This window comes from Leopardus geoffroyi, chromosome B3, assembly GCF_018350155.1.
Source record: "Leopardus geoffroyi isolate Oge1 chromosome B3, O.geoffroyi_Oge1_pat1.0, whole genome shotgun sequence".
In the NCBI taxonomy this organism is placed as follows: Eukaryota; Metazoa; Chordata; class Mammalia; order Carnivora; family Felidae; genus Leopardus; species Leopardus geoffroyi.
In genome coordinates, this window is record NC_059337.1 from 34,818,068 (window position 1) to 34,831,976 (window position 13,909).

Here is a 13,909-nt window from a genome sequence, read left to right on the forward strand (position 1 = left end):
AATGTCAAGATTTGGGGAAAAAAACCCACAATATTTTTCAAAAGTTCTATCGTGGTTACTGAAATTCCTGCCCATTTTTATGACTGTTTTCCTTAAAAGGGAATATTAATTCTACAGTTGACTTATGTTTAGCTTACCTCTGTCCCGTTTATTTTCTGCATACTAAAATGGCTCAGCCTAAACAGTACATAGTATTTCCAGAGTGTAAAATTGACAACTGGATTTCCTTGAGGATCAATTGTCAACTGGTCGACGCGGCGGAGTTGAGCTAGTGCATTAAATTGCTGCAGCATTACAAGATTTGTTTCCTTGAATTTAAGGTGCTACAAAGATAAAACACACAGAAAAGCTGAACATTGAATTTAACCACCGTAAAATGTTAACATTAAAGCTTCACTGATCATTCCCCCAAGTAATCTGCAAACTTTGGGCTTAGCTAATGTTTTCAATTGCATTCAATCAACTGAATCTACTAAACTTACATCATTTAAATCCATCTGATGCATTGTTGATGGAATCCATTAATCCACACAGTATTGAATTCTATGTGATTTCCTATCTGCAAAGGACATTCCCTACATACTAGCAAGCTAAGATTCTTAAAATTATATAAATATTCAATAATCCAGACCTTTAGGCATTACAAAGATTTTACATGCTTTACACTGAATTAAGTCTACAAAGGAAAGATTAGAAATAAAACTTGCAAAGCTTTAAAAATATAGGGCTCACAATGTTTCTGAAAAGAACCAGCTATTCATTATTACCTGTATTTTGCTAATCACTATGCAGGCTAGTTCAATTGGCTATGGGAAAACAAAATCACTAAAATGGAAATGCTAATGTAAATGTTCTTTCTGTGAAATTGGATGCTTTTTTTTAAACATATAGTCTCCACTTCTATCTATATTCTTTAGGGAGGATGATGTGGCAAAAGAAAAAGTCACTATAAAAGGAGAGGTGAGGGAAATCACTTGGCTAACAGAGGAAAATATAACAATAACAAAAATTCAAGGAAGAACTCACAGTTTCTGCAAATAGACACTAATAAATAATGCAATAGTATGACAAAAAGCTAGTTGGAAAAACTGGAAAAAGCTAATTTCTCAAACTAATTTTTAATTTTAATTCCAGTATAGTTAACATACAGTGTTATATTAGTTTCAGGTGTGCAATACAGTGATTCAACAGTTCTATACATTACTCAGTGCTCATCATGATAATTGTACTCTTAATCCCCATCACCTATTTTACCCATCCACACCCACCTCCCCCCTGGCAACCGTAAGTTTGTTCTCCATAGTTAAGAGTCTGTTTTTGGCTTGGTCTCTTTTTTCCTTTGTTTCTGAAATTCCACATATGAGTGAAATCATATGGTATGTCCTTCTCTGACTTATTTCATTGTATCCTCTAGAGCCATTTGTATTGTTGCAAATGGCAAGATTTCATTCTTCTTATGGCTGAATAATATCCCATTGTACGTATGTATGTATGTATTTATATATATAGTAGATATACACATAACATCTTCTTTACCCATTCATCTATGGATGGATACTTGGGCTGCTTCCATAGTTTTGTTATTGTAAATAATGCTGCAATAAACATAGGGGTGCATGTGTCTCTTCAGATTAATCTTTTCTGTATTCTTTTTCTTTTAAATGTTTATTTTTGAGAGAAAGAGAGCATAAGTGGGGAAGGGGCAGAGAGAGGAGGACAAAAGATCCAAATCAGGCTCTGCACTGACAGCAGCAAGCCTTATGTGGGGCTTGAATTCACGAGCCATGAGATCATGACTCGAGCCGAAGTCGGACGCTCAACCAACTGAGCCACCCAGGCGTCCCAACATGTTTTTGTAATCTTTGTGTAAATACCTAGTAGTGCAATTACTGGATAGTAGCATACTTATATTTTTAATTTTCGGAGGAACCTCCATACTGTTTTCCACAGTGGCTACACCGGTTTGCATGCCCCCCAACAGTGCACAAGGGTGCCTTTTCCTCCATATACTCTCCACACTTGTTTCTTGTGTTTTTTTTTTTCAATGTTTATTTATTTATTTTGAGAGAAAGTAGAGAACATGAACAGGGGAGGGGCAGAAAGAGAAGGAGAGAGAGAATCCCAAGCAGCTCTGTGCTATCGGCACAGAGCCTGATGTGGGGCTGAATCTCATGAACCGAGATCATGACCTGAACCAAAATCAAGAATCAGATGCCCAACCGACTGAGCCACCCAGGTGCCCCGGTTTCTCGTGTTTTTTATTTTAACCATTCTGACAGCTGTGAGGTGATATCTCATTGTGTTTTTGACTTGCATTTCCTTGATGATGAGTGATGCTGAGCATCTTTTCATGTGTCTGTTGACCATCATCAGTATGTCTTCTTTGGAGAAATGTCTGTTCATGTCTTCTGCCCATTTTTAAATTAGATTATTTTAGGTGTTGAGTTGTAGAAGTTCTTTATACATTTGGGATACTGACCCTTTATTGAATATGTCCTTTGCAAATATCTACTCCATTTGGTAGATTGCCTTTTAGTTTTATTGATTGTTTCCTTTGTTGTGCAGAGGCTTTTTATTTTTTAAGTATTCTCAATAATTTTTTTTTGCTTTTGTTTCCCTTGCCTCAGAAGACATATCTAGAAAGACGTTCCTTTGGCTGATGTTAATGAAGTTACTACCTTTGTTCTGTTCTAGGATTTTTTTGGTTTCAGGTCTCACATTTAGGTACTTAATCCATTTTGAGTTTATTTTTGTGTGTGGTGTAAGAAAGTGGTCCAGTTTCATTCTTTTGCGTGTAGCTGTCTAGTTTTCCCAACATTTGTTGAAAAGACTGTCTTTTTTCCATTGCATATTCTTGCCTTCTTTGTTGAAGATTAATGGACTATACAATCGTGGGCTTATTTCTGGACTCTCTATTCTGTTCCACTGATCTATGTACCTATTTTTGTGCCAGTACCATACTGCTTTGATTACTACAGCTTGGTAGTATATCTTGAAATCTGGGATTGTGATACCTCTAGTTTTGTTCTTCTTTTTCAAGACTGCTTTGGCTATTCGAGTTTTTTTGTGGTTCCATACAAATTTTAGGATTGTCTGTTCTAGATCGGTGAAAAATGCTCGTGGTATTTTGATAGGGATCGCATTAAATCTGTAGATTGCTTTGGATAGTATGAACATTTAAACAATATTTGTTCTTCCAATCCATTAGCACAGAATATCTTTCCATTTCTTTGTGTCATCTTCAATTTCCTTCATGAATGAGTTTTCAGAGTACAGGTCTTTCACCTCCTTGGTTATTTCTAGGTATTCTATTATTCTTGGTGCCACTGTAAATAGGGCTGTTTTCTTAATTTCTTTCTGCTACTTCATTATTAGAGTATGGAAATGTAATGGATTTCTATATATTGATTTTGTATCCTGAGACCTCACTGAGAGTTAGAGGATTTTTATCATAAATGGATATTATACTCTGTCAAATGTTTTATCTACATCTATTGAAATGATCATATGATTTTTATCCTCTCTCTTGTTGATGTGATGTATCATGTTGATTGATTTGCAAATATTAAACCACTCTTGCATCCTGGGAATGAATCCCACTTGATTGTGGTGAATGATTTTTTTAATGTATTGTTGGATGTGATTTACTAGTATTCTGTTGAGCGTTTTTGCATCTATGTTCAGCAGAGATATTGGTCTGTAACTCTTTTTTTGTAGTGATTTTATCTGGTTTTGGCATCAGGATAATGCTGTCCTCATAGAATGAACTTGGAAGCCTTCTTTTCTCTTCTACTTTTTGGAATAGTTTGAGAAGAATAGGTATTCACTCTTCTTTAAATGTTTGGTAGAATTCACCTGTGAAGCTGTCTGGTCCTGGACTTTTGTTTGTTGGAAGGTTTTGATTACTGATTCGATGTCATTGCTGGTAATCAATCTGTTCAAACTTTCTATTTCTTCTTGATTCAGTTTTGGTAGTTTATATGCTTCTAGGAATTTATACATTTCTCCTATGTTGTCCAGTTTGTTGGCATATAATTTTTCACAATAGTCTCTTATAATCCTTTGTATTTCTGTGGTATCAGTAGTTAGTTCTTCTCTTTCATTTCTGATTTTGAATCCTCTCTCTCTCTCTCTCTCTCTCTCTCTCATGAATCTGGTTAAAGGTTTATTAATTTTGTTGATCTTTTCAAAGAACCAGCTCCTGGTTTCATTGATCCGTTCTATTGCTTTTTGTTTCTATTTCATGTATGTCTGCTCTATTCTTTATTATTTCCTTCCTTCTACTGGTTTTGGGTTTTGTTTGTTCTTTTTCTAGCTTCTTTAGGTGTAAGATTAGGTTGTTTGAGATTTTTCTTGCTTCTTGAGGTAGGCTCTATTGCTCTAAACTTCCCTCTTAGAATAGATTTTGCTGCATCCTAAGGATTTTGGACCATGGTGCTTTCATTTTCATTTACTTCCATGTATTTTTTCATTTCTGCTCTGATTTCTTGGCTGACCCATTCACTGTTTAGTAGCATGTTATTTAATCTCCATGTACTTGTGTTCTTTCCTAAGTTTTTCTTGTGGTTGATTTCTAGTTTCACAGTGTTGTGATAGAAAAGATGCATGGATGGGGCGCCTGGGTGGCTCAGTTGGTTGAGCGTCCGACTTCAGCTCAGGTCATGATCTTGCAGACTGTGAGTTCGAGCCCTGCGTCAGGCTCTGTGCTGACAGCTCAGAGCCTGGAGCCTGCTTCGGATTCTGTGTCTCCCTCCCTCTTTGTCCCTCCCCTGCTCATGCTCTGTCTCTCTCTCTCTCTGTTGAAAATAAATAAACATTAAAAAAATTTAAAAAAAAGAAAAGATGCATGGTATGATGTCAGTCTTTTTGAATTTGCTGAAGTGGCCTAATATGTGACCTATTCCAGGGAATGTTTCATGTGCACTTGAAAAGCATGTGCACTCTGCTGTTTAGGATGGAATGTTTTGAATACATTTGTTAGACGCATCTGGTCCAATGTGTCCTTCAAAGCCACTTTTTCCTCGTTGATTTTCTATTTGGTTGATGTATCCACTGATGCAAGTGGGGTGTTAAAGCCCCCTAATGTTATTGGATTACTATCAATTATTTCCTTTATATTTGTTTTTAGCTGCTTTATGCATATGGGTGCTTTCATGTTGGGTGCATAAATATTTGCAATTATTATGTATTCTTGTTCCCTTTATTATTATATAGTATCCTTCTTTGTCTCTTGTTACAGTCTTTGTTTTAAAGTCTATTTTGTTTTATATAAGTATTGCTACTCCAGCTTTCTTTTCACTTCCATTTGCATGACACATGCATTTCCATCCCTTCACTTTCAATCTGCATGTGTCTTTAGGTCTAAAATGACTCTCCTGTAGGCAGCATTTAGATGGGTCTTGCTTTTTTGTCCATTCCATCACCCTATGTCTTTTGATTAGAACGTGGTCCATTTACATTCAAAGTAATTATTGATAGGTATGTACTTGTTGCCATTTTGTTGCATGTTTTATGGTTGTTTTAGTAGTTCTCTGTTCCTTTCTTCTCTTGTTCTTTTCTCTCACAGTTTGCTAACTTTCTTTAGTGATACACTTGGCTTTCTCTTTATTTTTTCATATCTATTTCAGGTTGTTGATTTGCGGTTACCATTAGATTTATATGTAACATTTTATGCATATAGCAGTCTTTTTAAGTTGACAGCTGCTTAAGTGTGAACCTATTATAAAAACACTAAATTTTTACTCCTCTCCTTTCCACATTTTAGGAATACTGTGTCATACATTACATCCTTTTGTGAATCCTTTGACTGATTTTTATAGATATACTTAATTTTATTGCTTTTGTGCTTTCTACTTTCCTTACTCCTGCTTTTAGTCTTTCCATTCCACTCAAAGAGACCCCCTTTAACATTTCTTGTAGGGCTGGTGTAGTGATGATGAATTCTTCTAACTTTTGTTTGTCTGGGAAATTCTTTGTCTCTCCTTCTATTATGAATGATAGCCTTGCTGGATAGAATATTCTTGGTTGCATGTTTTTTTCTTTTAGCACTTTGAATATATAATGCCACTCCCTTCTAACCTGCAAAGTTTATGCTGAAAAATCAGCTCATTTCCCTTCTGTGTAACTGTTTCCTTTTCTGTTGCTTTTAAAATTGTGTATTTATCACTACTTTTTGCCATCTTAATTACTATGTGCCTTGCTGTGGACCTCCTTGGGTTGATTTTATTGTGGGCTCTTTGTGCCTCCTGGATCTGGATTTGTTTCCTTCTGCCCCCTTTTCTCTTTCTTCCTTTTCTGGGGTCCCTATTGTGTGGAAGTTATGCTTGATGGTGTAGCTGAGTTCCCTTAGTCTGTTTAGTCTGTCTTCATTTTTTATTATTATTTTTCTCTCCCCTGTTCTCTTGCTTGGTTTCCATTACTGTGTCCTCCAGGTCACTGATCCATTCTTCTGCTTCCTCTAGCCTACTATTTATTCCATCTAGTGTATTTTTAATTTCAATTATTGAGTTATGTACTTCTGATTGGTTCTCTTTGAATGTTTTTTCTTTCTTTGTTGAGGGTCTTACTGAGGTCCTCCACTCTTAAGTCCAGTGAGTATCTTTACTTAAAATTCTCTATCAGGCGCATTACTTATCTCGACTTTATTTAGCTCTTTTGTGATTTTGTCCTGTTCTTTTATTTGGGATGTATTCCTCTGTCTCTTCATTTTATCTAACTCTCTGTGCTTTTTCCCATGTGTTGGGAAAGTCAGTTACATCTTCTGCTCTTGAAAGTAGTGGCCTTACGAAGAAGAGGTCCTATAGTGCCCTGCAAAAGAATGTCCCCTGTTCACCAGAACCTGGTGCTTCAGAGATGTCTCCTATGTGTGCTTCGTACAATCTACTGTTGTGGCTGAGCTGTGTTTGCCTTTAGTCCAGTCATCTGCAATGGCTCTCTTTGTTGTGGGCAGGATTTGGTCCCTGTGTTGTTAGCGGGCCAGTCTGGGGGCCGCCTTGGCTTGAGTTGAGTCAGACTAGGTGTTTGCCAGAGATGCAATAGCACTGAACTGCTGGGCACTTTCTCTGTGTTGTCCCCTGAGAAGCTTTCATTGGTGGTCAAGGCCTACAGTCAGACTCGATATCTGACCCCAGCCTATTGCTGGGGCCACAGTCAGACTGCTGTGTGGTTATCCTCCCCTCTCCCCAGGGCAGGAGTCACTTTGGAGTGGTGATGGCCCCTTTCGAGGCCGCTTGCACAGTGCCAGGCTTGAGGTACCACTTTGGATGGGCTCTGGCCAAGGGTGTATCGGAAGGGGGCAGGTCTATAGGAGACTGCAGGTGGAGGGCATATGGTGCCAGCAAGGTCTGCATCCATCCACTACAGGAGGGGAGAGGCAGCCACCCAGGATACCTCCTGCCCAGGCCAGGATGGAGGGGGCATGTTTGTAGAAGCACGTGGGGATGGGGCATACTGCTCACAAGCTAGGTGGAGAGTGCTGGTGTTACACTAGTTCCTGCAGGTGTCTGTGTATCTAGGCTGTGGGGTGGGGGATGGGAAATGGCACCTGCCTGCTCTTGTAGTCTTGGAAAGGTCTCCAAAAGATCCCTGCCCCTCCAGCACATGTTCTGACACTAGTAAACAAATCTTCCCCGTATATCCCGGGAATTTTTCGAACTGCTGCTTCTATGTTGTATATCAGTAGGACTGTTTGTTGTGCTGTCTCTTTAAGGGTGGGAACTCTGTTTCCTCTAGCCCTCTGGCTCTTCCAGAGCCACAACCACTGGTTTTTAAAGTTCATTTATTTTGAGAGACAGAGAGTGTAAGCAGGGGAGGGGCAGAGAGAGAGGGAGAGAGAGAAAATCCCAAGCAGGCTCTACGCCATGTGGGGCTCAATCCTACTAACAATGAGTTCATGACCTGAGCCAAAATCGGGAGTCAGACGCTTAACCGACTGAGCCACCCAGGTACCCTATGCCTGCTGGTTTTTAAATTTATAGGTGTTAAGGCCCACTGATTGTAAGAACTCAGAGTTAGGCCCTTCTGGTTTTCAAAGCCAAATGTTATAGGGATTCGTCTCCTAGTGTGGGGCCTCCATGCCTGGGTGCCTGGCATGGGGGTCTGCTCCTCTCCTCTCCCATGGACAGTCCCACAGGTTTGTTCATCTCCCAACCTGTCTCTGCCCTTCCAACCCTCTTCAGTGTAGCCTCTTTTTTACATTTAGTTGTGGATAATCTGTTCTGCCAGTCTTCAGGTTGTTTTCTGGGTTATTTACACTGATGTGGGTGTTGTCTACTTGTATCCATGAGACAAGGTGAACTTAGAATCTTCCTACTCCACCATATTCCCTTTCTCAAACTAATTTTAATGAGCTACTAAAATTATTATTTTTTAAAAAATAATCTATACATAGGTTTATTTAATCAATGCATGAACTACTACCCAAAGCCAAAAGATAAGGTTCCCATTTCAATTAGATATTTCAACTCAATAATCTCTAAAGAACTTCAGATTTTCCCATCTTATAAAGCAGGTGTTGACAATTTTCTGAAAAGGCTTACATAGTAGATATTTTAGGCTTTGCAAGCCTTACAGTCTCTGTTGCAACTACTCAAAGCAGCCATAGACAATATGTAAAGAAATGAGTATAGCTATGTTCCAATGAAGCTTTCTTTATGGACAATATTTGAATTTCATGTAGTTTCCACATGTTATGAAATATTCGTCTTTGATTTCTTCCCCCAACCATTTAAAAATTCAGAAATCATTCTTAGCTTGTGGAAAAATAAATAACAGGCAGCAGGCCTGATGTGGCCCATGTGCCATAGGTTTGCCAACACCTGCTCCAGAATAATCCCTTAAAAATCTAGTCACCTTAAGGGGCACCTGGGTGGCTCAGTCAGTTAAGTGTCCAACTTGAGCTTGGGTCATGATCTCAGGGTTCATGGGTTCAAGCCCCATATTGGGCTCTCTGCTGTCAGCACAGAGACTGCTTCAGATCCTCTGTCCTGATCTCTTCCTGCTCCTCCTCTACTCACCCTCTCTCTCAAAAAAATAAACATTAAAAAAAATCTAGTTACCTTAAAATTTCAAATTGTTACTTCCCAGAGATTAAGTGATTATTCAAATCTTCATCAGTAACTTCTTTTAGATCAGCTGGTTTCCACTTCGGTCTCTGGTCTTTATCTAGTAAAACTGCCCTAACACCTTCATGAAAGCCATGGCTTCCCGCACAAGCTTGACTCAACTGATATTCCAGAGTTAATACTTCTTGCAAGGTCTTTGAAGACCCCTCCAGGAGTTGCCTTAGTGTGATATTTAGGGATGCTGGAGACATTTTATTAATTACCTTCAACTGTTCTAAGGCAAAAGATGGACTATCTTGCTGTATATTTTCAATAACCTGTTCCACACTATTGGCCAAGAACCAACTGTTTATTTTGTCCATGTGGTCCTCAAGTATAAAAGACTTGTCTTGATCAGTCTTGGACTTTGTATGGTAACCTCTAAGACATCTGCAATATTTTCTTTTGAAGGAGATTTTAGGGCTAACAAATCTAACATGCCAACTTTTCAGAATCCACAAAGTGCGTCGCAATTCCTGCGGTGTATGTATCTCTTCCCTTCAGCCTGAATCCTGTTAATGCAAGGAAGTAACCAAGTTTTCCTTGAAGTCATGGCAAGAAATAACCTCCACCCACGTCAGGGAATAGTCCAAACAGCAATTGGTTAATCGCTATTAAATTGCTATTTCCGGCATCGCAAAGAGAGACTTTTCAGTAGCCGCTTGGAATTGCCCATGAACTGAGAGACCAACTCCCCCACCCCCTGTGATGCCACGAATAAGTGCAACATATGGTTTCTGGCAAGAACCAATGGATTGTTCAGCATATATTTTTCTCTAAAGAAATCTTGAGCTATCTTCTGGTTTGCCTTACCACCTTCTGAGATCACTCTGATATCACCCTAGCACAGAAAGCCTTTCCACTACAATAAATGGAATAATCATTATAATCATTAGAAATAATGATCAGGACAGTTTTGGGATCTTGTTCCCAATTCCTTAGCTGTGGATAAATTTGCCATATCATATTAAGATTCAGTGCATTTAGGAACTTTGGTCTGTTTGGCATTATCGCTCCTGCACGACGTTTTCTTTCCAATTGTACTTTTCCTACTGCATCTGTGTGCCTAGACATTCTAACCCTAGAGGCTGGAGGTCCAAGATCAAGGCACCTGCAGATTCAGTCTCATGAAGTCCCTCTTCCTGGTTCACAAAAGGCGGTCTTCTCGCTGTGTCCTCCCAAAAGTTTCAGTATGATATTAGCCCTTTTGGGTGAATTAAACCTGGACATGAGCCTCCACACCTCCCGCAGCCCCATGGTGAAGACACTCATGAGCCTAAAGTCTAAAATTATTTTAAATGTTTGTAAGGGGACTACTGTAATAATCATATATAAATGTACATGTCCCATTGATACTAGGTACAATACATGAATACATAATATAGGATTAGGTGAGGTCCTGCTGAATGCTTTATAAAGGAGAAATATATGGTTTGAATAAAACTGTATTAGTCCTTTATACTCCATAAAGCATAATTTTATAGACAGACAATTTCCAATATTAACAGAAAATTGCAAAGCCATTCATGAATACTGATTTAAATCCCAGATCCAGAAAATCAAGAGCTTAGTCTCCCCACCAGATAGAAACTGCATACATAAAAGTTAAGACAGGCCTTTGGCCTGAACACACAAGTCATGACCGGGGATAATTCAAATATACTACTAAAAGAGAATGTTTACCAGAGAATTAGGAAACTTCATCTTCAATTTTGGAAGCACTTGGACGATTTCATCAAATTCTATGAAAGTGAAGGACACGGTTGTCACCATTCCTGCCGTTTGAACACTCCAATTCCGATCTAGAGACTCCAGGGCTCCTGAACCATAGAGGGAAAGTGTGTCCCCGTCCACTTCAACAAGGTGTGTGTCTGTGACAGATAAACCTTGTAAAGCGCTGGTAAGTCCTGAGTCCAGAGACCTGGAAAGTGCAACACACAATTTTATTTTTTTTTTAATTTTTTTTTAACGTTTATTTATTTTTGAGACAGAGAGAGACAGAGCATGAACGGGGGAGGGTCAGAGAGAGGGAGACACAGAATCTGAAACAGGCTCCAGGCTCTGAGCTGTCAGCACAGAGCCCGACGCGGGGCTCGAACTCACGGACCGTGAGATCATGACCTGAGCCGAAGTCGGACGCTTAACCGACTGAGCCACCCAGGCGCCCCAGCAACACACAATTTTAAATGAAAGTCTTATCATGCAAAGTAAAGAAGAGCCAATGAAAATCTGTTGAAAAAGGTATGTGAACTTGGAAATTTTATGTTCATTTTTCCTTGTTTCAATAATTAGACCCAGGGCACCAAAGACTTTCAAAAGAATATCTAGAAGTTTTGCATTCTTCTGGTTATATATTTTAATTCAAAAAGAGGCACAAGTGAATAAAAAATAACACTTTAAACCCAAATTATTTATATCAGTTAAAGATAACTGACATCTTATGGAGTTTTAAAACAATTGATTTAGTATATCACGGATATCTTTTCACGTTAGAACAAATACGTTTTCCTAATCTATAAACTATCCCACTGTGCGGCTGGGAAAAAACCCCCACATTTTACAGAACACTTTTTCTATATTAAGAACCATATAATATAAAAATATATTTATAAAACACCTGGGAAGACACATAATTACTGCTAACAATAGTTTACCTCTCAGAAGTTAGATTAAGGAGTAAGTTTGACTTTCTACTTTTGAATACCTCAATGTTGTTTGAAAATTTGTAATTGTATACTAAAATTATAAGCAGTAAAATTAATGACAATATCCTCCCCATTTTGAAATTAAAAATGATGAAAAACAATCCACTATTTAATATCTCTGTGTGTGTGTATATATATATATATATATATATATATATATATATATATATACACACATACACACACATATGTATGATACACATAAAATCACTTCACGTACTCTACTGAATATGAGAATTGTTACTATTTCCAAAGCAGGAGCCATATTTTCTGTAAAAGGTACCCAAGTGTTAGCCAGAGAAGAAGTAGCTCAATCCAATTCGAATTTTTGGATTTGTGAATAGAGACGTAACTATTTATTTTACCCAATCTCAGAAGTCAAACAACGCTTGGCTTTTGTTCCATGTGTTTTCATTCTGCTATTTTTGTTCTCAGGCAGTATTTATTTGCCCCTGCTAATATTAGTACTTTGTCTTCCTTTGTGCTCCTATTAACTTCTGTATACTCCTCCAATATATCATTACTCACACTATGTCATAATTATATGCTTACAATTTGCCTTCTTGATCCGTGAACTCTTTGAAGCTAAAGACAATTTTCTCATCTTTGGGGCCCGGCAGTGGGTGTTGCACCGTGTATATTGAATAAATGAATTATTTAAGATCTTCACATTTGATAATGCTGACAGGGGAGGGGAAGACTAACAAACCATTAACCTTGTTGGCTTATTATATTTTACTGGACTTATGTGTACTTTTTCAGAGGCACCAGTTAACTTCTAACACATCTGTGTCTATAGTAACAAGCTGGGTAATAACATCAGTCAATTCTAAGTGAAGATACAAGCAAGAAAATACAAAGAGGCTTAATTTCTGCCACTCTGGTCCTTGAAACAATGATTATTATATGACAGCAGTAAGACATTCAATAAGCAGTAGTATGTGAATAATCTTAGATGATAAATCCGATAAAGGTAAGGGATGATAACAGAACAAAAACCAGGTGGCGTTAAGAGCTCCTTACGTTGGGCTTTGTGTGATAGCTTTGGGCTGAGCTATGTAAAGCATACAATCATTTCTGGAATAAGGAAAGGAAAGGAGTTGTATTTCACTGCCACTAAAATACAGAAGGCTTGCTGTAAAGAGTGCATACCCCTGTTACAGCACTTACCCCACTGCATGGCAATTAGCTGCTTACTTGCCTGTCTCTCTTACCAAACACCGTGATTCTTGAGGGCTCCAACTTTGTCACATTAGTAGCTCTATCAACTAACGCAGCTCCTAGCACATGTTGTGGTCAATAAATATCTCTTGCATGAATTAATGAAGTGAGACAATTAAAAATTTTTAATGACTATCTATTGAATCTTATGAAGGATGTTCTGACTATAAGGTGTGATTTGAGCAAAGGGGCAGAATCAGTGATGCAGATACAGAGTAAGGGTTAGCAGGTTTTCTTGGGTGAGGCAAAGGCAAATACTGAAGAAGTAAGGGCAAGGCAAGAAAAAAAAAAAACCCAGCAAACTAGTTAGTTAATGTCATGATGCCACGATACCCAGCAAACTGAGTTCATTTTAATGTAAAAATGATGGGGAATCTGACGTATATACCATAAACATGAATAAATCCTTTGAAAAGCAGTATTATTCTCTGTTGTATATTTGGAAGTGTTTTGACTTTCTTTTCTTTTCCATATGATTAAAAGTTAAAGAACATAAGCTCCAAGATAAGTCTTGCATCAGAAAGGAATTATTTATTTTGTATAAAGATTTGTCAAGCAAACTGTTGGGAAAATAAGTGAAATAACTAATAAGCGTAGACTCAGCAAAACAGCAATATGGTTACAAAAGAAAGGAGAAGTAATTTCCAACTTATATAGGTCTCACGTGGGCATTCTATAAAAAAAACAAATGGCAACTTTTCTGTGCTACATAAAGGTTCATCCTTGTCAACAGAAAATGTAGCACCTGTTAAACAGGTCATAGAATATCTAACCCACTTCAGTTATTATCTGAATGAGGCTTGAACTTAGCCTCAAACTCTGGCCAATGTAGAGTAGAGGAATCTGTTCTTTGGGGAATAGGTTTTTTTTTTTTTTTTTTTA

General features: G+C 38.0%; 1 protein-coding gene and 1 pseudogene across 5 annotated transcripts in view; both read right to left on the bottom strand.

Annotated features, from left to right (window-relative positions):
* The window catches only part of LRRC49 (leucine rich repeat containing 49), a 148,324-nt gene that overhangs the window by 19,035 nt on the left and 115,380 nt on the right, over positions 1–13,909 (bottom strand). For all 5 annotated transcript variants that reach the window (XM_045449234.1, XM_045449233.1, XM_045449235.1 and 2 more), the window contains 2 exons: positions 10,785–11,022; positions 138–323 (listed from right to left, as the gene is read on the bottom strand). In XM_045449234.1, coding sequence (XP_045305190.1) covers positions 138–323; positions 10,785–11,022 — 424 coding nt within the window. The remainder of the gene's footprint in view (positions 1–137; positions 324–10,784; positions 11,023–13,909) is intronic.
* LOC123582773 lies at positions 8,996–10,775 on the bottom strand (annotated as a pseudogene).